This window comes from Trachinotus anak, unplaced genomic scaffold (genome assembly GCF_046630095.1).
Source record: "Trachinotus anak isolate AG129_WGS33_773 ecotype Australia unplaced genomic scaffold, CSIRO_AGI_Tana_v1 ptg000016l, whole genome shotgun sequence".
NCBI lineage: Eukaryota > Metazoa > Chordata > Actinopteri > Carangiformes > Carangidae > Trachinotus > Trachinotus anak.
The window spans coordinates 18,153,630-18,179,632 of NW_027273867.1; the positions used below are offsets into that span (position 1 = coordinate 18,153,630).

The window sequence follows — 26,003 nt, forward strand, 5'->3', positions numbered from 1 at the left end:
CGTCTCGTACCTGTCGATCTGTGAGAGGCCGCCAGAGCCACGCAAGGCCCCGCCCACTGCCTCCTTCCCGCCCCTTTCCACCGGCGTTCAATCGTGAAGCGGATTGACTGTTGCGGGCTCTGTATGTGGCGCATGAGCGTGCGTTTCGGGATGTAACGGCTCCGTTTCGGTTTAACGATACCGAATTTGAACACATATATATATATATAAACATATATATTTTTATAAATATATATATGCCCAGGGTAACTTAGAAGATAGGGCACCCTTAGGAGAGAGGACACTAAATTCAAAGGGAGTTTACGACAGCACGGAGCGGGGCAGGAGGGACGCTCTAGCAAACCCAACCGACACCGCGCTCAGAAATGGCGGAGCACCACGCAGCCAGCGACGGAAAGCACAAAGCGTCCGCCAATGCCGGGAGCTCGGTGCATGGGAACAGCCGACCCGGCGCCGCTGGTGGAGGAGGGGGCAAAGGAGGCCTGTCTGGCGGACTGACACAGCCAGCAGGGTGGCAGTCTCTACTCTCCTTTAGTATTCTTTTTCTGGCCTGTCTGGCGGGATTCAGCTCCAGACTTTTCGCCGTGATCCGGTTCGAGAGCATCATCCACGAGTTTGATCCATGGTAAGCTAGCTAAACATTTGTCAGGTCAGGTTGTTTTTGTTTTTTTTGTTTTTTTGGTAACAGTTGCTTGTCGTGGGAACGAAAGACTGAGGTTCAGGTCAAAATCGCCCCAGGAGGTCTTTCCTGTAAAATTAAAGATAACCTATATTGATTTCATATATTATTTTACTCTTTACAATTCACCACAACAACGACTGTTTTGAGGACAGCTTCAACTACTTCGATGTTTGTTAGCTCCACACACTGTGGATAAACAGCTGCTTTCTCATGAACAACGACAGGGTTTTTCCCTGATGTCCTTGGGACAAACACTTTGAATGTGGGGGTCGGTGGCCCGATGTGTGCTCTGCCTGGGGGACCTTGACATTAAATGTGATGATCCGAGCAGCTAGTTGGTCTGCTTTGATTTTAACATTCATCAATTATTAAGTTCAAATAATCAAGTGAGGCGTCTGAGGAGCCTTCAGCTGCAGATACAACTTTGTTTAGATTGTAGAGAAACGTGTGAATAATCAGAGGAAGACGTGCATGATTTTTCTGCACTCAGCCCTAGTTTTAATTCAGGGAAAACTCGATTCAGTGTGAGAGGGTGGAGTTATAATAGTTGTGGCTTTTTAAATAGAGATTCATCATCAGTTTTTTAATGCAGGTGTCAATTTACTCTTAGAGTTAAGCATAACTTATTGTTGAATTTATGAATGGCGAGTAGAGAAATGTATGCTGGACAGCCAGGTTTTTGCACAAAGTACAGCCTCTGCTCGTCCTAACAGCAGGCTGTGTGTAACCCGGAAGCCAACTGATCCGGTCTGGTGTGTCTGTCATCACAATGCAGGATTATTCCGCTTTGTAACAGTGTCACATGGGCTCTCAAGTGTCCGCCTGGTTGCAATGCACTGTCATTGCCTCACTGCTCAGTGGCATTCAACTAGACAGCACCACTGATGCATTCATTTATTAATTTTCAAGGACAGGTGCTATGTCTTGTTCAGGGTGACATTCGTCTCTTCAATTATGATGATAACTTGATTGCATTTTGTAGCCAAGGGCCAAGGCTTCGGGTTATGAGAGGTTTACAATTTCCACACGGTTCAGATGAGCTTGATCCTGCTTTGAGGCTGGAATTTGCACCGAGGACTGACCTTAGCACTGTTAAAGAGTGCTCACAAGTCTCACACTCTCCCTAGAAACTGTGTTCCTTCTTCACAGCCTTCACATATCCGATTATTTTCCTGAGTGGCCACGCAGTTGGTACATACTGTATATTACCTATGGTATTTTGCCACACTTCACAGTCACATTAGGAGCTATGTTGCCTCAATAGGAGGCTACAAAGTGGTTTCTACAGTTACAGAGCCGGAAGTGCATAGCTCTTTGGCAGCATGTCCAGAAACAAAAGCAAAGGCAGTCTTTGATACTCAAAAGTTTTAAAAGCCCTTGCAGCTATGAGTCTACATCTGTTCTTTTTATTTTCTTTTTTTCTCTTGGACCCTGAAAACAAAGCCATGCTTGAATGGAGCCGTCTGTTGCAGGCTTTAATGTGTAAGATGGTGAATTCAGCCACAAAATGATATTTTGTTTTTATGAGAAAAACTTATTAATTAAAAGACAGAGTTACACCAGAAATACTTGTATCTGCAGTTGACTATTCATAAATCTTGCAGCATTCATCCCCTCCCTAAAGTCATAGTTTGACCCTGAATGTAACCCTGATCAGCTTGCTAAGAACCATTGCCCTACATTTTTATAATTGTTAACTCTTTCAGGAATTCTTCTGTGTGTACGTGCAGTGCATGTGTTTGCCAGTCTGGGAATATGGTCACAGACTTGTGGACCCCACTCCCACTACATGTCACCCAAAGTGCTAGAGTTTTGTATAGATTAACACGAGCCTGACCGCAGTGAGCACTGTTTCACCCAGACTACTAAATGTACCATTATTCAAATATATCTTCTGTTGACTGTTAGAAATGAAATGAGTCTTTATTTATCTGAAAAGTGTGTTTTCATGATAAGTTTTTAGTTGCACAAGGTTTTATAACTTCCTCACCTTTTTGACAGTGAGGAACGAGAATGTGCATTTTACAACTGCAGGCACATAGGCTGCTGATTGGAAGTGGCCGTCATTACTAGACACGCATGATTATTGCCGTTGTTGTCTGAATGCTTGGATGCTGTTATTGATTTTCCTCTGTGCAGAGCTTCAAATTACCTACAGCTAACCATTACGTTACACAAGCTGGCAATTTGAAGAATTGAGATTGGATTTACAAGCACCAAAATATCAAGCTTATTTTGCAATATGCAAACACCACAAGGCGAGCCCCTGATATGACTTTCCTGTTATCTGGCTGTGCTCATTTTGGTTTCCTAATATTTGTTGATCATTGGAAAAACAAGCAAGCTTTAGTTGGCATGCAAAAGTGAGAGTTTTTTGGTCTTCTCCACTCATAAACATAATTAAATTCAAAAGTTGTGCCCTTACTAAAAAAATGCATTTGACTTTCTTTAATCAACTCCAAATTAATGCTCAATCTTCTTCAAGCATGACTCAGAGGATGGTTTCTGTTAAGAGTATTGTTATGACTGCCTATGAGGCTTTACCTTGTGGAGGAGTAACTTTCTGACCCTGCTTGTCCAAATATATCCCTTTCTTGAAGTATTAGTATTTGCCAAGCTGCTTCTGGTGTTCCTCAGAAGAGAGAAATTTGTTCCTGCTTCCTACCTTGAACTGGACTGGAGGCTGGATGGTTAAGCACATACATGTGTGTATGGTTGGGGGGGGGGGTGCTTTCCCTGGGAGCAGTCAGGTATTTTTTCCACCTTTGTTAGGAAATAGAGTCTGTTCTGACAGTAGAGTGAGGGGAGATGAAGCATCTCTGTCAGGCAAATAATGAGCTGGATACTGGGGTCTAGCAGCACAGAGAGACACATTCACACTCACACTTACACTCTTACTCTCTTTTTGACCTGTCAGCATCAGAACTGCTGCTTCTTCGCATGACTGGAGCTTTGTGCGAGGTCTAGATGGAGGCTTCCTGCGTCTCATAAAGGATGTTAGCTTTTAGTAGCCAAGTCAACTAAAATGAAATGTTTGGACATTTGTGGTGCTAAGACGATGAGTTGATGAATCAATTAGTCGACCGGTCAGTCAGTCACCTCAGTCATTTATCATGCAGAAATACCAAAAATGAGTTTGTGCTTCATATGTTTTTGCTGCTTGATATTATGGCTTCAACTAATGGTTATTTTCATTATTGATTAATATGATGATTATTTTCTCAATTAATAATTTGTAACAATCCCTGTAAAATGTCAGAAAATCTTAATATTTGAGAGGATGAAAAGTGTGTTTTTTTTAAACATTATTGCTTGAAAAATTGCTCAAACAAATCATCAATAGTTTCAAAATAATTTTTCTGATGATTGATTCATTCAATCATTCAATCATTACAACTCTTTCTCACAAAGTGTTCCTTGAATAGAACACTCTGTTTTTTGTGAATTGTTTTCTCTCGCAATATGAAGTTGGCTCCACTCCGGGTATTATCTGATACCAATTTAATACCAGTGCCTATTTTTTCCCCAGATTTAAAATCTGTGTGTGTCACAGTATAAAACTCATTTAAATCATTTCTATAAAAGTGACATGAGGACAGGTATTACTCAGTTTTCAGTAACTGAGCCATCAACTCATATTGAGAACTGAGTTGGTGACCCATTATGATAACTGTGACTCATAGCAGAAACTCTAACAAAGCAATTGTATTTAATGTGGGTATGTCACGTCATGAGTAACACACAATCCACTGAACCAGGCCGCTGTCGATGCTAGAACGTGCAATTCCAATATGGGGGGTATGTGTAGACATTTTCCATTATTTCTTTAGCTTTTTATAGACTACAACATAAATCTGTTCAGCGTGGTTATTTAAAATAATTGTGAATTGTATTCCTCATCATTGATGCTGGTTATGATAGCTAAAGTGCTAAAATAGTTGCAGTGCTGAATAGATGATGCACACACCTGCCAACTCAGAAATCTGGGTTTAGTTGCAAGATTAGACATAGATTCAAGTCTTGAAATTGTCCAGGTGGGTTGAAAATGTTATGTTTAGATTAAGGTAAGAGACAGTTGAGATTGTAGTATTAGTGCCATCTGCTGCAGTAGTGTTTTTGTGCCATCTGTGTGCCCTCTCGCTACTGCAGCTTTACCAGGTTAAGAGAAGATTTTCAGCCCAAGAGACATTGGAAAACTGCCTAACATGATCTAAAACTATCAGAATGCATCATCTGTACCTCTGCTTCCTCTCCTCAGCTTATCCTGCCTGCCTGCATGCTCTTTCACCTGCTTCGCCTTAGATACTCTGAAAAATTTGGGTGCAGCAGAATAGCTTTTTTTTCCTTAGGAAACACATCTAAAAAAATTGTAACAAGTGTGATTTAGCACCTGAAATGTCAGCAGTTTCACAGAAGTCTTCGCAATCTTCCACTATCTCAAACGACACTTTGATATCAGATAATACTTCAGACAGGATGTTTTAGTGTGTCTGACCCCTTTAATAATACAGTCTTTGCTGCGGAAAGTTGTTAAGTGCTGTGAAAATTAAATTGCCCCCACAAGTGATGTTACAAGCTCAGCTTTTTTTAGGAAGCCAGCAAAATTAGTGGGGGTAGCAGCTTTTATGTGTGTTCTTGCTCTCTCTTTCTCACACACACGCACACTCTCACACACACATATACTGTTTTACCCTTCTGTCTTTTTCACACGCAAAAAACATGATGTCTAGCTGAAAGTTGATTAGGCCGTACCAGCAGTGGCTGCTGGCACAGCACCACCTTAGGTACAGCAGTAGTGTGGGAAAATGGAGAATAATTTGTGATTGATCTTCTTACCAGACACTTGGCTGGAGCTGTGATCCCTGTTTAAACCCCTGACTGACTGTCCAACAGCTTATGAAATATTCAGTGTGGATATGGTGTCCAGTTACCTGCAGTAGAAAGGTTTTTAGTGGGTTCCCGTCCTTGGTCATTATAATAGGCAAGGTTTCTTAGACTCACATTAGTCCTTGCTTAATTGATTGGAGTTATCACTGCAACTTATTAGCCATTTCACAGCAGACCTCACTGTAAAAGGTAATGATTGTTTTGGCTCTGGCTCTTTTATCTATACTCCAGCCTTACAGGCTAGGCCTTCTTGCACAGAACTCATATCACAATGCTTAAAGGAAATGAGAGAGCGAAAACATTCGCCTTTTTCCTGCTTCCAGGAACTGTTCAATATACTGGTTTCTCCTCAGTCAGGAGGCTTGATGTCAAGCTGCTGATGATTAAGAGCTATTTCCCAGACCAGGGCCCCCAGTGGACTAGTGTCAGGCATAGCAGTGGAATCAGGGGAGTCTGTGAATCTGAGGTGTGCTGCATGCATGTGAGAGAGGGAGAGCGACAGATCTGTTCGAGGGCACCCGGGGCGTGTGTCGATGAGCTACTTCTAGCGAGAAGAAGCATCAGACCCGGGGAAGCCACTGGCTTGCACAATAAAAGGCACGCACATAGCCCAATTCATACCAGATTTGGTTGGCTGTTAACTGTTCTGGAGGCCTCTGTTTAGAGTACCATTTATATTAAGGGTATACTAATTATTAAAACATCAGAAAGATTTTTTTTTTGTGGCATGACTGTTTGTCCCATCTTAGTTGAATTTTCTCCTTTCGCCCTCTATTTTGAGGTTATCCTCTCAGCTGTGTGAATGTTTGTACACTAAACCTTTTGCAGACTACTCTAGGATGCTGTTCAGGACAGTAACAAAGGACAGCACTGGTTGACTCTTCCACACTGAACTGAGGCAGCTCATGCCCTGGTTTTTAGCCCCCAATTTGCACACAGATGCCTTGATGGAGATGCTTTAACAGTTAGCGTGATGACTGCTGCACATTCAGAGCAACATTTGTGTTTGTGTGCTCACATTATAAGCAGGTTAGGTGTTTGTTTGTTTTTACATTTAACTACCTGGAGGTTCAGTATATAACCCGCTGCTTGCATAAGCTACACTACAATGTAGGTGTGGCTATTATTCATTGTAAATTACTTTGACCCAGTCTTCTGCCCCAACTTTTGTAACTGCACTCGTCTAGCTAGTTTTGGCAGTTATTCACTAATGAGGTTTTAAAAGCATTGTCCTCTGACAGATTTGAGCTTTGTCTTCCAGCTCCTCTGTCTTTACTGAGGGCTAAAGTGTGCAATCTTGTACTCCTCTAACTTTCAGACGAGGCAGCAACGCGACACAAAAAACTGATAACACTGAAACTTGGTGCTTACATCTCTACATTTAAGATGTTTATGACAATGTTTCCTGTACTGTACATTCACCAATCAGTAGTAGGCCTCCACTGGTGAGTTCAGTTAAAGTAAAACTAATTTATTTCAGGTCATGTTTCCAAAGCAGCAGTATAAAATGTTCTCTTAAGTTAAAAAAATGTTAAGGAATATTCATCACCCCCAAATTAGTCAAATAATACCTTAGATTTCCTATTCCTATTCCTAGTGCTTATCTGTTTCCAAATTGCTGTATCATTATGTTTCAATGTCAACAGCGGACACTGAGAAGAGTATCAACCCACATGACACAGCAGTAAAATGAGGTAGTACTTTGGTCGTGTGAGAACATTTTAGATGGAGAAGATAATGCAGGTTTCTTAGAATTACTTTGTTAGTTCTTCACATTTGTAAGAAGTTTAACACCATTAACCACTGCACCAACACTGGTATTTATCCATACAACAAGTATAGGTGTTTGTCATTGATGTTATCAGGGGGTGGGTGCTCTCGATGCCCCCGACCATCCACCGGCCCACCGCTGTGGCGGGATTCCTCAAACTGGCCAGTCCAGCTGTGACACATGGTCGGGTTTTCAATGAGAGAGCAGGAGGTAAGCAGGGGCTGAGTGAATCAATGCACTGCAGACAGCTCTACAGTGAAGCATCAGCACAAAGCTTTACGTTAGAGATCTTTTATCTGATTATGAGAAGTGTCAAAATATTTTCTGTGAATTATGAAACTGTGACGGGGCAAATTTGACTCCCGGGCTGCCACGGTCTAGATAATTCATGGGACTAGCGACTAGGGAGTGTAACAACGTTAAATCCTTTAGGTGAATAATCACGCACATCCGTAGTCTTGATGTAACTTCAAATAGCATTGTGTCTAATACTATATCCACTACCGTAACTGATCTTGGACTGGGCTTAGGAACAAACCTTGGTAGCATAACCAAAATCTTCCCGAGTTCTCATCTGCAGACAGTGCCGCAGGAAACATCAGACAGACTTCATGCACACACTCACACATCAGTTTGTATCATGCAGGGTGGAGATACATGGTTGATGCAGCTTTTGCCAAGCTGTTCGTTCTGTGTTGTCATGGGCACTTTGATGTGATTGTTGTTCCATGACCACCCAGCCTGGAGAACCCACTCGTCCGGGGAAAAACAGAAGGAGCGACGAGTCCACTTAACAAATGCTAGGCTTTAATTGACAGCAACTCCTTTTGAATGACTGTGCCAGTGTGATCTCTTGTGTGGTTTCCTTAAGAGCTTGTTCTGTGCATCAGTAGAAGAAGTGTGCATCTGGTCAGTCTTCATGCTTAGATTTCCCCCAGCACCACCACCAAGAAGAACCACCATCAAAGTGAACTGAGACATGCTGCATAAGTAATATGAGCAATTGTTTACAGGATGTAGTTTTAGATTTTTCAAAAGGGGCTATAAAGTCAGACCTATTTCTAGGAGATGAGAAGCTTTGTAGGAATAAACAATGAAAGACCAACGGATGGAGATGATGCATGTGTGGAGCCAACCCTAAAGTAGGGCTCATCCCAAGGGGAGATAAGCAACACTTGCATGAGGAAAGCTATGTCTGCCTGTTATGACAGTTATGTGACTTTGTCTGTAGTTACTGTAGATGATTGTTGGTTATACAATTCTTGAATATTGGCTCAGCCTTTTTCCTTCAGTTCTCCTCCACGTTGGCTTTGAAGTGGTCCTTGATGCCCTCTGGATAGAAGGCAGAGGGTGGTTGTGGTGGTGGGGGGGAAGTAGGGCAGAATAAACAGAGTGGATTTGTCCTATCATACATCCCTGTCCTTTTACTGACAGGAGTCAGCATGCAGCTCTGTGGGCGAGCGCACCTGCATACAGAGCGGAGAAGAAAGGAGGAGTGAGAGAAACAGTGGTAGGATGGTAGGAGGCGAAGAGGGAGAGAAGAAATTAATGCCTGCCAGGCATCCAATCTGAGGGAGGTTTTGGTGGTGGAGCCAAAGAGATTTCATTGTTCCAAAAACTGCTTCATCAGTTTATTTGTGTGTGCATGTACACATGTAATGTCAGTGCTTTCTGTTTTTAATCAGACAGGATAGGGTTGATTTTTATTATTTTGTCAGCCTCCACCTCAGGTTAAATTGAATGTCTTCTGTAGCTGATAGACTACTTACAGCAGAGCACATTTAATAAGATCAGCTGCTTAAGGCATCTCTAAAGCATTACTGAATAGTTCAAATAGCTCAACTCAGCTTATCCTTGAGTAATTTTTCTCCTTTCAATTTAATCCTGCCAACATTTTGCAGAAACTCCCTAGAAATTCCCTGTTTAGCATCAGCAGCAAACCCAGGTAGATGGCTAAAAGCTGGCTTAATCACATGAAACCCAAAGTAGAGGTTATTATGAAGGTCAGGTAGTTGTAGCCACACTGTGCTTGGCGTGGTGTAATAATTTCATTTCTGTTCTCTACTTAGTGAGCTGGGTATGTTGTATTAAGTTACTACTAAAGGTGGGCGACTTCTCTTAGTAGCTGTAACAGCAGGAGAGCTGCTAGCCTCCCTGCTAGCATCCTCGCCACTGTCGCCAAATTACATTTTAAAAAACACTGATATTTCAGTCTGACATTCAGGCGTTTGGGGTCTGTACATCTTTGGTTTTAGAGGGAATTATAACACTTGTTGGAACTCTTTTGTTGCACATTTAATGTTTTACAAAATCATTTTTGCTTTCTTAAGATAAGATATGATGAAAATTTAAATGTCTTCTGGTCATAAAAATTAACACTGATTAATAATGAATGGGTTGTGTGTGGTGAAATCAATAAACAGGAAAATATTAATTACACTCACTAAAGTGTGAGCAGAGCTACGGTCCACTGCTGCTTTGCAGGAGCTGCAACATTTTGATTCACTTGTGTTTATACAATGCCACTAACCATTAACAACTATAGATCATAATAGCAAAGTAAAATAAGACCATTTTGATTTTGAGATGGTTTACATTCAGTTTGGGATGGTTAAGATAGTTTTTCGGGACAGTTTGGAGATAGTGCTGAAAGAAGATAGTCTGCAGTAGAGTGAAAAGAGGTAGAATCATGGTTTGAGTGGAGTAACTCTTTTAATTTTATAATGCCATGATATAATGCTGTAACCGTTAAAAAAATACAGTGATATAAATTTTAGGTCATATCGCCCACCCCTAGTTACCACTTCACGTTGAGATTTGCCTGCTTAATTCTGTGTGTGTTGTTATGCCCATTGGCTGGATCCCCGGTTAGATGGCTAGATGTCAGTTTGGCACCGCTTAAATGCCTTGTGTTCTGTTGTCATTTAGATTTTATGTCTTCACTGGAAGTCTTTTATTCTTTCCTCGTTTAAAGGTAAGATTTCTGTAAGTCCTTTTGCTCATTTTCTTCATCTTTTGCATGTGAATCTCAAAGTAAATCCATTAACTAAAGCTAATCTCAGAGATGATTACTGCATTTCCTAGAAAGGTTTTTGCGGCTTCTGCCTTATTTTTCCACCACTATTTAAATCCTCCACGATGTCCTCTTGTTAGAATATTTATGTATTCTGGAACTGTCATCTCTTTGGTTTTATGCTTTTGTGTTGTAGCCTGTGATTAAATGGGTTTGTTCTGGGTGCTTTGTTTTCCTCCTACACCAACAGAGAAGTGTTAGGAATTAAAAATACTGCTGCTGTTGCCTTGACCAAGGCAATGGCCTCACAACTTAAGCTGGTCCCGCAGGGCCCACACAGTGGATTCCCATAGCTCCAGTGAAATTGGGATGTATCACATGCAGAGGAGGATTTACCAAAGGGAATCATGTAACTTAGGCTCACTGTTTTTTTAAAATGTGTGTTTAGGACTGGAACTAATTAATATTTTCACTACAGTTAATTATACTGTTTAGTTTGTTGATTAATTGTTTGATCTATGAATTGTCAGAAAATAAAAAAATCTAATTTTGTCTGACCAACAAATACGTAGTTTACTATTAGGACTGAACAATTAATCAAAAATATTATCGAAATCAGAGTATGGCCAAGTGTAATATCTGATTCTCCGGAGCTGTAATTTTTGATAAAGGTAAAATGTGTCTCAACATAGCATTTATAAATGAAGCAATCCACCAACGTGGTGCCACAGAGATTCCCCGACTTACAAATCATATTCTCCAAACGCAAGGGAACATGGTTGCTTGGTACAGACCCCAGTAGAAATAACATTAGAATTAATTGGTTTCCCCTTGATTTTCTGTCTAATTGTTTCAGCTCTACATCTGTTTTGATAGAATTTTTCCCAAATTTTCAAAGTCATCTGCAACAAGAGGGTGATGTTCAGTACAGTGTACATTAAACTGGGTGCCCTTGTGGAGGAGTCGGATATGCCTGCGGTAATAGAAAATGATGAGGATGAAAACTTAAAAGAGCTGCTGATTATGGCCGTGTACGGTCATAATCAGCAGTGTAGTAGTTTTTGTCTTACTGTCAACATATGTTTTGAATATTCAGAATAAATAGTGATTATTTTCTTTTTTTTAATCAGTGATTTTGGTTTTGTTTGAAAGTCCATTTTTATAACATCTTTCCATTTTGGCAGCATCCTGTCTGATGTTCTCTTTGTGCAGATGCATCCATTGTTCAGCTGTTGTGTTTGTGTTCATTCTCATCAGCCCACTCAGAGGGGATGACTTTTTTTTTACTTTATTGTCACCAGCCTAGCCACTGGCAAGCCTACTTGGCGTGACACTACAGAGCATTATGGTCTTAGGCGATGGCTTTGTTTCAGGTCACCAGAACGGCTGACAGCCAGGCAAGGGCACAACCTCTAAGGGTTTCTTTGCGTCGTTGGAGGGCACAGACAAATGGAGGAGTAGTTGAAGGGAGGAGTGGGTAGAAGAGGGCGCAGGGCAGAGGATGAGAAATGACAGATGGACGAATGGAGCAGTGTCAAGTGGGATAGAATAACAGCTGGAATAGGTTGTCAGTCTGTGAGTGGCCGAGAAAGAGGAGCCTGTCAGGAAGCTGTCATATCATCGTGGTTATCAAGTGGAGCAGCTGGCAGGTAGTCTGGGTGAGCCACGGCAGTTACGAAACAAGGTGAGGATATTGGTCCACAGGAAATACTGGAATGGGCCTGATTTTAAGACCACGCTAGAAATTTCTAGATTATATTACAAGCGAGTTGCAAAATACAGAAATGCAGAATAACTGTTGTCCTGCCTCAGGGCTCATTTTGACTTTGCTCTTGCACTTTGATGGTCACTTTTAGGGCATATGGCTGCTCAAAAGTGAGAACCAATACAAGCCGTTGTTAACAGAGAGACATTTGACATTTAAGGAGTCCAAATATATTTGAAGTAGTTTTAATACTGAATTTGTCTTAGCTCTCCGTTACATCTTCCAACATCTTCTCTTCACAAAAATGTTCTCTCTTGTTGCGTCCCTCTTTTCTGTTGACCTGAAACAGACGACAGTTCTGTATTACTACAGTACGTGGCAAAGGTGAAATTTCTGCTGAATGGGGAAAACGGGGGGGACTGAGATTGAAATTAATCGTCTGTAACAAATTAATCAAGTTAAAAGACCCTAAAAATCTATTATAGGCATTTAATATCCAATGTGAGAGGTTTCAACCCCTGCAAGGATAGACTTAGACTTATAGGGCTGTCTGTTCAAGCTGTTGGTGCAGGTGCAGCCAAAACTTAGAGAATTAATTTTTTTTTTTTTTTTTTTTTTTTTTTTTGGGACATTGTGGTCAACTACAATGTCATAGCCATTACTATGGAAAGAGATGTTTATGGTAATATTTTGACAAGGTTGACATTTGAGGAAGTTATTTATTCACGAGGTAAGACCACCCAGAAGTCCCAGGGATACTGTGGTTGTTTTGTTTTGTTTTTTTTGTTTTTTTTCCTCCCGCCGGAAACTGTAGGTCAGTGTCATTATCTAACCACCTGCCCTCCACTATCACCTCTGTGCCAGTCAGAGTGACAGAAGGCACAATGTAACGTGAGTGCTCGCTGAGAATAGGTTTCCCTCATGGAAACTGTGGGCATTGTTGGCATGCAGCTAACCTGCTGCTATAAAAAATCTAAGCAGTGCTTTGAGAAAAGCATGACTCATTGTGGCTCCAGGCAACCCACAGCAGGCATCAGTGCACTTGCAGGCCATTAGATAAACAGTTTGGTTCGGCCTTAAGACATCGTCCGATTTAAAAACGCAACCTTTTCAAATTCAAGTGAAAGATTATAGGCTTATCACAGACTGCTTTTGAACCCCATTTGACAGATAAATATAGTAATGTAGTATAAATGGGGGTATGAAATGAAAATGAGAAAGGGGGCTTGATCAGTGTCAGGGTATAGTTTACAGAGCCAAAAAGTGGTGTGTAGTTGTTTTTTTTTTTTTTTAAGGCATGTAAAAAAAAGAATTCCTACTATTCTGCTGTACCAGTGACAACAGAGCCTGACAGATGCATCGAGAGGCCGATTTTATTGGCAGATCTAAGATAATGGATGATTCCACACCAACTCATTAAATTCATGGGACTTTGCAAAAATGTACTGCTCTACTCCCAATAGTTTTTTAGTAATGAACTTTTGAAGTTTAGCCATCTGAGCTAAATTTCATCTTTTTTTCCATCTTCTTTTCTGAACAAATTTCAGACATCATTAACTAGTAGCATTAGAAAACAATAAAGCGAGTCTGGGCTAATCCCAACAGAAATGGGTTTGGAAGAATTATTGCACAATGGATTGCAACATACCCAGAAGTATATAAAAGAGTGCGATCACAATTTGTTTCATCATGAAGCAGTTTGATGTGATAGTAAGATAGTGGAGTCCATTGAAAAAAAGCCAAAGAAGACAAACTACACTAATGGAGATGAAGATGAGACATGGATGTTCTGACTTGACAAATGATGTCATAGCTTTCTTCAGAAACAGTGTCATGATTGCTTCAACTTGCAACCCAACAGTAAACTTAGTTGCTCACTGAGGATCATAAATGGAGAGAGAGAGAGCAACGGAGCTTAGCACAAGCACAGGAAGCACAAAAATTTAAATTTCAAAATAATATTTGTGTTGAACTAATGTACAAAGATGTGCCCTGCCCTCGCCCACTGCCAGCTGAATGATAATGGATCATTGTCATCTAGTACAACAAACCAAGCCATTACAATCTGTAACTGGTCCCGATGAATAACACACTCAACAGGTTTCACAGAGATAGAAAACCTTCAATGCAACATAATACAAATATCTCCCCATGAAAAAAACCACTGAATGTAATATTACAGCCAGTCAAAAATACCAAAACATTGCTATTGAAATAAAAACACCTTTCATTTTTTATATATGCAATGAATATTACCACTTTCCCTTCAAAAGGATTAAGGAAATTAAAAAGATCTACAGCCAAAATACCTTTTAAAAAAAAAAAAAAAAAAAAAAAAGGGGGTTTTCAGCTCTGAAGCCACATCTGTGGCACTTAATTTTTTATGCAGGACCAAATAACTTCCAGATGTGATAGAACTATATTAGTACTACACAGAATCAACATTTTTAGTTCTTGTGCATTCCATAGCAAAATACTCATATCATTGTATCAGATTTTTAAACCCTTCAACATTGAACTTACCGTTTGCCTTAAAAATCCTCAAGAAGCATACTGACCCCTTTAACCTGTCACATTTTACCTAAAGTGTTACCACTCCTAAGAAGACAAAAAAAAACTATATACAACTTGTTCTTTGTGAGTATATAATCATTCCCTCGAGTGATGTATGCTTACATATGCTTCATGTGTGTTTTGTCCTTTTCCACTCAAGTACCAATACAGGAAACACCTGTATCAGTATTGTTACTGCTTTCAATGTCCAGTCTTCATGTATGTGTGAAAAGGGCATTACAGGGATACCATATGTCATGACCAAACTATTACATTTGCAGCCATATTTGGAGCATTATAACTTTAATTCATTCAGAGTGTTTTTCTCATTCCTCTTGCAGTCTCATCTCCCACCATTTGAGTCTGTGGAGACGCAACTCTGCCTACTCACTTTGCCTTTTATGATGCCTCCTCCTGATCTAGCCAAGTCTTCAGAACAGATTTGCTGAAATGAATAAATAAAATGATTTTTTTCCCCCCAGCCTGCTCTTTTAATTTAATTTGTCCTTGAGACATTTTGCACCACATGAGTAGAAGAGGTTTTCCTTCCAATTGCTAATCATTGTCCCAAGTGCCATACTCCCTCATGTCTGCTGTGGTCCTTCCACATCTCCCAACCACAGCATGGACCAACCCACTTGATTTAGAGGCTTAGACTTTACCTTCCACTGACACCCTGGAAACTTGCTGTCATCCTCAGAAGCTCCCAGACTCATTGTTCACGTTTTTGTCAAGCTGTCTTTATTGGTGGGGGAGAAGTAAGGCAATGATTCTTGGACTCTCTTGTTTCTGAGTCACAGCAGCAGTTTGGCAGTCTAATTCCCTTTCTCTGAGTCAGCCACCATATGGATGCCATCTCAATGCCAACATATCCTTCACGTTCCTCCCATCTTCTCTTGTTTTGTCAGGAGAAAACATAGTGAAGATGCACTGTCCGCTAGGTTGTATATACTAGGACATGGTTTTGTTCATGCTACATTAAGTGTCTGCGTACACGGATGTCATCATTTCTTTATTATGATGCAGTTTGTAAATTTTGGGAAGCATGCAGATGGTCTGCACAGATATGGGGAAATAGGTGAAATTTGCATCATGCGTGGTCTGTAGTATAAAGCTTTCATTGTTCATTCTTTTTAAAACTGACCTCAAGATTAGCTGCAGTCTTTTGTTTGGACCCATGTTCCAAAGATTTGTTGAGTGAGCTCCACAGGGTTAGGGGAATGGGAGGAATCATGATGAGTTTCTCTGGTGCGTAGGAAATGGTAAAGAGACTTGCCTGAGCTTGGCTGAGCATGGATTCCAGGCCACTACTGCCAAGTTCTTGTAAAACTGAATGATTCAATAATAATAAGGTCTTAAAGCTTGTTGCTTGTTTTGTACAATCTGTTGTTACATCTGCTCTGTCTCCCAAGGACCTGCCTGTTTGGTCATATTCAGCTTGGTGCAACGTTTTGGTGATTTCCTACTATCCTGTTCTACCTTGGCTATGCTTCATATGAGGTGATGGATGCTTTTTTAGGGTACTATTTTGGAGTGCATATCTTGTAAAGTAACTTCTGGCTCTTTGGAAATTTCTGTGTCATTAAAAATATAGCTGTTGTTAATTATCTTGATTGGTCTTGACCCCCAACTAAACGGCGCAGTCTAATGATGCCACTGCTTGGAATTTAATGAATTCTAAATGTTCTAGTTATAGATCTTTTATTATTTTACTTTTTCTTGTTTCTGTTCTCTTTCTGACAAGCTTTACCTTCCTGCCTTTCCCTCCCTGGCCCTTTTGTATTTGACACAAAAATCAAAGACTGTGAAGCTAATGTAAGGTTGTGAAATTGTCATCTTCGTCTTCTCAGTTTTTCATCTCAACCTGTGACCTTCAAAGCTTGTTTCTTTTCAAACAGATGCACCCTAGTTAGTGAGATCAAGGAGGATATTTCTGACACTTAAGGAATGAATCCAGCTCTGATGATGGCACCTACCCATTAAAAATACTTTCAAAGCTTCATTGGAATATATGGAGGAGATCATTAGGCCCTTGATATGATTTCACTCAGGAGAGATAAGTGACCTCAGAGTTTGACGTTTCCCTTTCAATATAGCTGCAGCAATTTGGCAGTTACTACCATCATTAGAATTTCATTTACCATGACTGCTTATCTTGACCTTGAAATGTACTTTTTCAATCCAAGTGGCAAACTGATTGAGGTACTATTCACTCTGTCATTCTCAATTTCTTATTTGCCCGTTTCTTTGGTTTCTTTTATGTGTCTGTCTTCTCTTCCCGTGAGTATGTCTTTGTAACTTAGCAAGCCAGCCCTGTTCTCAATCTGTGATCTAACTCCCCACCTGGTCCTCCCAGCTACCAAGAGTCTCATTTCAAAGCCAGATGAAGTTGTAGAGGCCCTGGATAGTTCTGTCACCTGTCAACCTGGTTGCTTTAAAAGACACATACACCTGCAGCCCTGTATTCGTGTTGAAAAAGATACTGTGTTAAACCTCTGTGTATTATAACAAGCACAGTCATCTGAAGGCAGTTTGATTGCGTGCTAACCCTCCAGCCAGTCAGTGTGCCAGTGAGGTTGTCAGGGAATATTACATTTTGATAAAGCTTACTGTTGCCATCTGGCACATCATGTGATGTGAATTCCCAAGTGATTTGGCTGCCAAAATTCATCTATGTTTCTCTTCATTACGGGGTTTGGGCTGTTTATCTTTTAAACTGGCAAATAAGAGTATTTTTAAATGGAATGTGGAACTTGTGAAGCAATAATGTATTCTGCTTTTATTTTAATTAATGTTTTTAAGTATTTTTCACCTTTATCTAGAGTTGAGATTAAAAAACTGAAATGCCAAACGGCACCATTTTCCTGCCTCTTAATTAATAGAAATTCCCCTTTATATTTGTTTTATCTAACAGTAAACTAGGCTCAGTAGAATGTATTCATTTTAAATACATAAGTATAACTATGTTTATATTTTTTATTTGCATTGGTTTAACTGAGATTATTCAGGCAAAGTCATTGACTTTTGACTAAGTAATACCAATTGCAAACTCTGGCACTGGTGCACCAGGGTGCCTTATGGGGAGGCCAGTGTTTGGGCCAGGAGGTGGCCGTTGGCCAGATGTTCTTTCATTGAATAGTTTTCCTCAGAGGGAATGTTTAGGGATGGTTGGTTCAACCCAATTAACATTTTATTCAGGCTGGGACAAGTCAGGCTGCTCTAGTCCAGAGGTGTTAATAAGTTCACATCATTCAGAATAAGAGTGAATTGGCCTCATCACCAGAGCATGTTGCTGAAGGTACAAGTATAACAATAATTCTACAACATCACTGATCAAACCAAGATAGTTCTCCAATCTTGAAACAATGATGTTACTCTGACATTAGTACAAAGCTTGCCTCTCAGAGGTGCTGGGCTGCACACATCCTGTCACATTAGTCTTGCTGTCTGCATCAGCATCATTCAATTGCAGTGGGAAATCAACAGGACCATTCCCTCTTCTGCATTTCTGGGCTGCAGTTCAATCAGGAATCTTGGGCTGAGAGAGTCATCTGTCTCTCTCTCCTTCTCATCACCCTCTCTCTTCAGCTAAACCCCCTACACACACACACACACACGCACACGCACACACACACACACACACCTACATACACACCCCCTGCCGCCAGTTGCTGCAGAGCTGGCATAATGTCATTACAGCACTCCCAGTGAAGGTTGGGCCCTATTTGATGGTGCCCCGTTAGACAAAAGCGGAATTTGGCTGCGAGTGAACCGCAGTCCCATCTCTCAGGCTCCCTGCAATGGGGTCCTGGATCTGTTTCCCCCTCTGGCTGGGATTTGGAGATTTGCTACCCAGACAAGAGTGCGAGCGGAAGCCTTTGCTCTCATTCACCACTCCAAATCTGTCGGGTGAGGGGGAGAGAGTGTGGAGTTTTCATCCAGGATGAGCTCATTGTTGTCTTTTATGTATTCTCTTTGCCCGGAGCCCCGTTTTCTACTAAGATGCTATCACTGTGCATTTCACACAGATACATTATCTGTGAGTGCTTGTGCTGCTTGATTTTCATTGTTACTGAAGTTTCAAAGTCGGATTAGGACAACTGTGTGTTTTCAGCGTAGAATAAATGATTAGATTCCTGTTCATTGGGAGGTTGTAGACACCATGCTCATAGCAGTGCTGACCACTTGCCTAGCAAAGCTTTGATATGCTTCATAAGGGAGCTGTGCCACTGTTGGCCATTATTTTCATATGCTTTGTTTATTTTAGTGATTACCAGAGGCAGTAGGGCAACTGTAGCAGCTTGGCAGTAACGAACAGTAATAAAAAACTGGGAACAAGTAGGAAAATGAACATGTATCTACAATACAAAAGGTACTTCGTTTGTCATTCATGTAGGAGGAACTGGAAAAGGTTTGACACAGCCTCAGTTCTTCTCCCATGAGGCAAAAATAGGTCACACAGCTGTTTTAGTGGGCACCACATGCCAGGATGAAATTGCATAAAATTGTGTTAGCTCAGAGTACAGTGACTCAGCTTGGACCTTAAGAACTCTCACTGCACTGTCTCAGTCACTGAGCAAAACTCGTCCCTGTGCTGAGATGCATTTGGGATGCCTCGACCTAAGTGATGACTCGCAGTGCATACAGCTACAGCGTTCTCCATTTAGCCACAAGCAATCCTTCACTCTTGGCACCGAGGCCCCAGAGTGTGCAAGCTTTACCATGTCTGGGGTGATATTTAATTGGGGGAATAACAAAAGGCCCATTGTCTTTCCTCTACTGGAAATTACCACTGTAATTTTGCCCCCCACCAAACAAATCAGCGTCCCCTTCCTCCAGTACAATTATGCATGCAGAGTCATAGTTATGACGAAGTAGCTTTTTCTGTGTTTTACAAAGTCGGGAAGCCCCCCTGGTGATATCTTTATTCGGCATGGTTGCTCATTAGATTGTGTGGATCATTAAGGCCTGATACATCAAACAAGTGCTCTCTGGGTTGCATGCACTGGGCTCATGCTCATGTTCTCTATGTTCCTCTCAGCTTCTGCAAAGGAGACCTGATCTGATAGTGGCTCTTTTGAAGCAGGCTTTTAATTTAATGTGGTTTTTTTCCCCTAGTGTGGCTTCTGTGAGTAATTAATATCATAACTGAAAGTAATATCATGACATTTATTTTTTAATACTTAAAGCGCATAACAGTGCCTGTGACTGTTCATCAGTCCACCCAAGTAACTGAGGAAAAAGCCTTTGATTGTTGAAATTGTTGTTTACACTAAGTCGTTCACTGAACTACTGAGGATCTTTGGCAGTAACATTTGTAAGTTGAGTTGGAAATGTATTCTGTCACACCAGTTCACTCAGGTTGAATAAAATATAACTGGAACTTAATGCGAGACCTAAAAAAAGCTGAGGGCTCAGCATGCAGAGGACATTTGTGCAGCCTGTCAACAGTTTTGTCTTAAAACATCCCTTTTCTCTTTAACACCGCACGCATAGATACTGTATATAGATAGTGTCGGTGTTTAGTTAGACGTGCTGTTGAAGAAAATGGACCACACATTCAGCAGAGACGGCACATCTTAACAAACTTTTCAAAGTGCTTTAGATGACTAAGCTAACTAGCTGTCTGTCTTGCTTGTTAAAGAGTGCTTTTCCATCTGCTAGTTTGTTTATTGTCCATGCTTGCAGACAAGAAAGAGATTGAGACATGTGGCTAGAAAGCTAATGTTTGCACATAGAGATTTGTTTGGCGAAGGCGGGTGTCTGGCTGTCAGTCAGTGTCACTGTCATGCTGATGATGGAGGACTTGCAGTTCCTGCTTTATGGAAATCTGGTTTAAAATAAAATGTTTTGATTGGCTCTATATAGAGAGGTTCTTCATCGACACAGAAGGACAGCAGTGGCATGCAGACTGGTGTGTGCCCAGACAGGCTGCTATTTCCACCCTGTAGAGTCTCATTTTGTTTTTGGCCAATATACAGAGTAGATCTATATGCTGGAACTATTAAAAGGTATTTCATTTAGATTGGACTTAATTTTTTGTTATTATGTTAATATAGTGTTAGGTCAAATCAGGTGAGAACAAATCCAAATAATTATGTCTTTATGGAACAAACCACTACACCCTTCTTTCTGCTTTGTGCATCTGGTACAACTCACGAGTTAAAATTGGAAAACCTCCTTCAAAAATAAATCCAGTCGCTGGTTCAACTCCCGACCAGCCCGACTCTTTCCTGTCCTCTTTTCTTTCCTCTTTCCTCATTCCCCTCTCTCTGCCCCCTTCCTGTCAGTCTCCACTGTCCTATCAAATGAGGGCACAAAAGCCCCAAAAATATCTTAAAAAAAAAAAGAAAAAATAAATAATCAATTGTTATGTTATGTTACGTTACGTTACGTTACGTTACATTACGTTACGTTACATTACGTTACGTTCCCTTGTTTGCAGAGCCCTGCCTGTTATTAATGCATGTTCAGAGACATATTTTACTATTCAAAGAGCAGAGTGTCTCTCCCTGAAATGTTAATCCTGAATTAACCAGATCTTCATTTTCATGCAAGTAAAAAAAAAAAAAAAAAAAAAAAAAGTTGGATAGCTACACTAGGTAGCACAGACTTCATGTGTCTGTGCTCTCTCTGCCCTAAAGAGGCTAAAAGATTTGGGAATTTATACTTCCTCAAAGACTCCCCTGTGGACGAATGAAACATTGCTTTGTCATCACTACAGAGAAAAGGGACAGAGGGAGAGAAAAGCACTCTCCTCTCTTCTCTTCCATTATCTCATACCCATAGAATATGAAACAGCAGAGGCGGCTGTGTGTTTGGAAATAATGATGAAGGCACCACAGTGGTACAGAAGACGGTGTATAATTACTCAGCCCTGGCAGTAAATTCTGACCCCTCAGGATTTCGGAACCACAGGAGCAAGCCCATTCATGCAGATATGGCAGCTTTGGGGCAGCAGTAACTTGTGTTATGATGTAGGCACACTATCTTAATGATTGTCGAGCTTGCAGAGAGAGGTTTTGTAAAATGCTCAGTATCTTCTTGACTGGAGTGTTATTGAGCGCCTTACACTGATGTTTAAGCCAACGAGGCATAAATGTCTTACCGGCTTTCTCTGCTGTCTCTTAGTGGCTCTGCAGCTCATATCAAAGCCATTATGCTCAAAGGCAGAGCAATAACAACTTTTTGTCCAGGGCAATCAGTTGTATGTAGACAGCATAACTGTGCGCAGCTGTGTTTTTTAACATTCAGTTTTATGGTTTTAATTTCTGGCCATTGTGGTGTCTTAATAGAGCTTTTTCTCCCAGTTCCCCGCTTTACTGCAGCAGGTGGATGTTTGGCTGAAGATAAGATGATTTTTAAGCTGTAGATGGCTGTGGGCAGCTGCCCTCAGTTTACCCTCACTGCAGGATTTTAAGCCTAGAGCCTTGCAGTGGTGGATTTAGTATATTTAGTGTGTAGCTCCTAAATGTGCTGGTCTTTCTAAGCATTACATCCTTTGAGTTGAGTTCCTTCACATCTGCAGTAAGGATATTTTGGGGGCCAGCACAAGTAAATCATCAGGAGTTGTACATGTATGTTAATTTCCTTACACCTTGTCAGTAGTTTTGGCGTAAACCTCTCTTGTTTTGATGAAATTGTGATGAAGCATTTAGACATGTTCTTTTGAGAATGTCTTCAATAGAAATCTCAGCCTGTAATGATTAGGCCTGTAATTATTGCTGCTGTTTTTTCTTGGTGTTTGTGTTTGTGATATCCAATTGATTAGCTGCCCGTTATGACAGCAAAGCTCTTTGTATGCCAGTAATTACTCCTTATGTCTGGGATTCACTGCTGCCTGCTGTTTCTGCCTGGCTCTCCTGGTGCCTTCCCTATTTTTGGTCGATGGAAACAGTGAGTTTTGATAAAAGAGAAGCCTCTTCCCCAGTGGACTCTTTGGCTAAATGTGGAACTGGCATGCCTTTTATCCATTTCCTTTGATTTGCACGTCGCAGTTTGAAATTCACTGACTTTCACTTTTGGGAACGTCACATTTCTTATCCCCCTCCTTACCTTTTAAATTGACTTAGAGTACAAATCTTCAGTTGCCTTTGAACCATTCCCATTTTAAAGCCATTTAGCATTAATTGTAAATCCAGCATTGGCTTATTGGTGCTGCAGTATTTAACAAAGCGTTTAGGGTGGAGAAAATCTTACCTGAAGGACTAGCTTAGAAAATGTAGTTGAAGAAATCCGAATGAGACAAGTGTAAGTTTCCTTAACGCCTACAGTAGATGCCCTTTGACAAAGTGATTGAAAAACATGTTTTTCCTGCCACCTGGGAACAAAACATTGACATTGATCATCATTTTGTATGTTGATATGGCAAATTTGTGGCAAATATAAATTCATTAGTCACTATCTTAGCTCTGTTTTTGGTCTCTACCAACTCATGAGGGGTTTTTACACATAAATGCACCATAGTATTCACCAGCTAATCACTATGTCTGTCTGCTTTTTGGTACAGAGCACGTAGTATACAGTGAGTTTTGAAAGGGTGTTCAATGACATCAGCTGCCTGCTGTGGCTGAAAATGACTCTATAACAGCAGCGAGAGTGAACCAAAACAGTAAAGCTGTGGCAGGACAGAAACAACAAGCTGCAACTCATTAAAGCTATGCAAAGCTGAGGGGATCCCTGGATTCAGGCTGTAATTCTCTGTAGGTTTAGCACTATGAGCGACTCCTTTCATACTTTCACATTATTTTCATGTTGCCATTTGATACATTCTTATTATAAAATTATCACTTTTATCCTCTCTAAGAGTGAAGGCCTACCCATAGCCTTTCAGGCTCAGTGACAAAAATCAAGGCCAACTTCATTTCTTGAATTGCCTTTAGAACATCTGTGTTTGTGTTTAATTTTAGCAAAACATTTGGCTGAGCATATTTGATGGTACTAAGTCTCTGCTAATAATTACTTTCCATCTTGAGGTGTCTAAATACACTTTATGGCTACAGAAATTTTAATTGTATCCATTTTTCGTAATAAGTTTAAACCATAAATTAAATCAGCAGTGAAAATCACCTGGGTCCTCTAACTTGAGAGGGCTCAGGCTACTTGAACGTTTATTAATGAAAACGGTTTCCCACCTTTTACATCATCGTCCACCCACTAGCACTCAGCTCAAGATTATGCAGCCTTCAATTGTGACCCTTTCTCCCCTGCATGTCCCCTGCAATCTTAAAGTATTTTCACAGAGTTAACACTGAGCAGCTTCTATTTGGTCTCTCAGAGGTTGGAATCTGTTATTGACTTAGTAAGGTGAACTGCAGTGCACTTGAAATAGACTGTGTTGCAATGGCTTTCACCATCAGACCTTTTTTTCTTTTTTTTTTTTTCTTGACAGAATGATTATAGATTCAATGGCCTTTACAGTACATTCCCCTCATTGCTGTTAGTGACACTCATCTTTGTGCTTGCTCTTAATCTCCACTGCTAAGAACCACACTTTTCATTTCCATCTGGCGTCCATGTAATGCGCAAGAACTGTCACAGAAGCATCTGTTGCAATTGAAGTCCACTCATCAGTTGTCAACGCAACATAATCATCTGTCAGGATTTTTCAGAGCTTTGCTTTGAAGGAGTCATATGCGATTATGGAGGGCTACATGTCTGAAAACTGTAGCGTTTTTCTCAAGATCATGGATTTATCCCAGAAATCTTAGTCTCTGTGAAATATTAATGGGCTGCGTGTTTTTGCAAATGAAGTGCTCTCGTTCATCAGTTATACCAGTTAGTAAACAGCTGACATTTTGTTTTTATGAGCCGGGCAGAAGTTTTGTAACGTGTGCTGAATGTAATGCTAAAAGCTCAGTCTCCTGCTCTGATAGCAGGCACGTATTTTGAAAGCTCATTACAATAGTTGTCGTGGGGTGATATTTCATTTGCTCTTTGCAAGTAATCCAGTCAACAGCATCCTTATGAATCTTGTCTTTTACTATGGAAGTTACAAAGTTCAAATGTAAACTAGCAGGAGTATTGAGTGCTGTGGTTTTCACCTTGACCATCCATTGGAGGGGATTCAAGTGAATGCGTTACCCAATGATTTCTTGTCCTGTCCGTGTTCAGTCATGGATGTTGTTGGGAGATGGGAAGCGAAGGTACGAAGGTGTGTGGGGAATTCGTAGTATTAGAGCCCACACAAGCAGAGAAGGAGCTTTGTCTTTAAAAAGATGACCAGTTTACTTTGAACTGCTGCATCTTTGCAATCATGCAATGGAGTATTAAGGCTGTGATAGAAGCTTTTAGAAGATTGATCAAGGTAATGTCAGTTAAAGCTTCTGTCTTTGGTAGGTTGTACTTTACATTTGCACACTGTTTACTTAATAAGGGTACAAGGGTGTAAAGGATAAAGGAGACTGCCTCATCTTGTTACAGCCTCTATCTTACCTAAGAATGCTTTCTGCGCAGTGATTGTTCTGGTGTTAAACCAGACTTGTTGGGGGTTCAGGTATCTCTTCTTTGTTCTATAATTACTAATCAATACTAACCTAGCTGTAGTTGGTTAATTGTATGCCACATGGCCACTTCTGTGTGGTGGTATTGAACACAAAAAGCACAGTTGCCTAATGGTTTTGTCATTGATGGATTTCCCATCAGCCTACAGTTTTACAAGTGCTTATAATCGCAACCTCTGCTGTTAGTGCTGCCCCGCAGTCTGTGTGTTCCCATTGTAATTATAACCTATTTTCAGAAAATATTTTTAAAAATTAAGCTTTTCATACTCTTCACACACTCAGATACTTCTCAGGAAGAATAGACCTTAACTGTCTCTCTCTGTTCTCTTTTACGTACTGAATGATCAAAAAAATAGAGCTCTCTGTGCAATGAATACATATCAAATATAACCGCAATCCATTCAACAGATGTCAAGACATTTCACCAAAAACCTTAAAATGTCAACTTCATGGTGGGACTACAAGAAACGTCAGTGAATCAGCAGATTCATTAGGGTTTGTCCTCTGGTCAACATGAATGAAATCCATCCAATAGCTGTTCAGATATTTTAGTCTGGACTATACCTGACTGAACTTTCAGATACTGGTGTTCAAAAATCTGGTAATGACACACTGGTTGATAGTAATTTTATAACATAAGCAAACAGACCCCTTAGGTTTATTCTTATTTATTTAAATTATAATACATAGGCTACATCTATTACTTTTGTCTGATGTTAATCATACAGTTGTTGTTTGTTTGCAATAGTTTCATCATGACAGTGTGGTATTACCTAAAGATTCACACCAAAAAGTAAAATAAGGCTATTTCTCACATCCTCTTCAGGTGTCATTCCTGCATCGGAAGTACAGATGTTCTGGTAGTAGGTTTGTCTCAGTTGCCCTCATTG

At 40.5% G+C, this 26,003-nt stretch overlaps 1 protein-coding gene across 1 annotated transcript in view; it reads left to right on the forward strand.

Annotated features, from left to right (window-relative positions):
- Nucleotides 1-91: 91 nt before the first annotated feature.
- LOC139634287 (dolichyl-diphosphooligosaccharide--protein glycosyltransferase subunit STT3B) overlaps nt 92-26,003 on the forward strand; it is a 79,504-nt gene continuing 53,592 nt past the window's right edge. Inside the window, exon 1 of the mRNA XM_071500650.1 lies at nt 92-625. Within this exon, the coding sequence (XP_071356751.1) occupies nt 366-625 (260 nt within the window). The 5' untranslated portion in view covers nt 92-365. The remainder of the gene's footprint in view (nt 626-26,003) is intronic.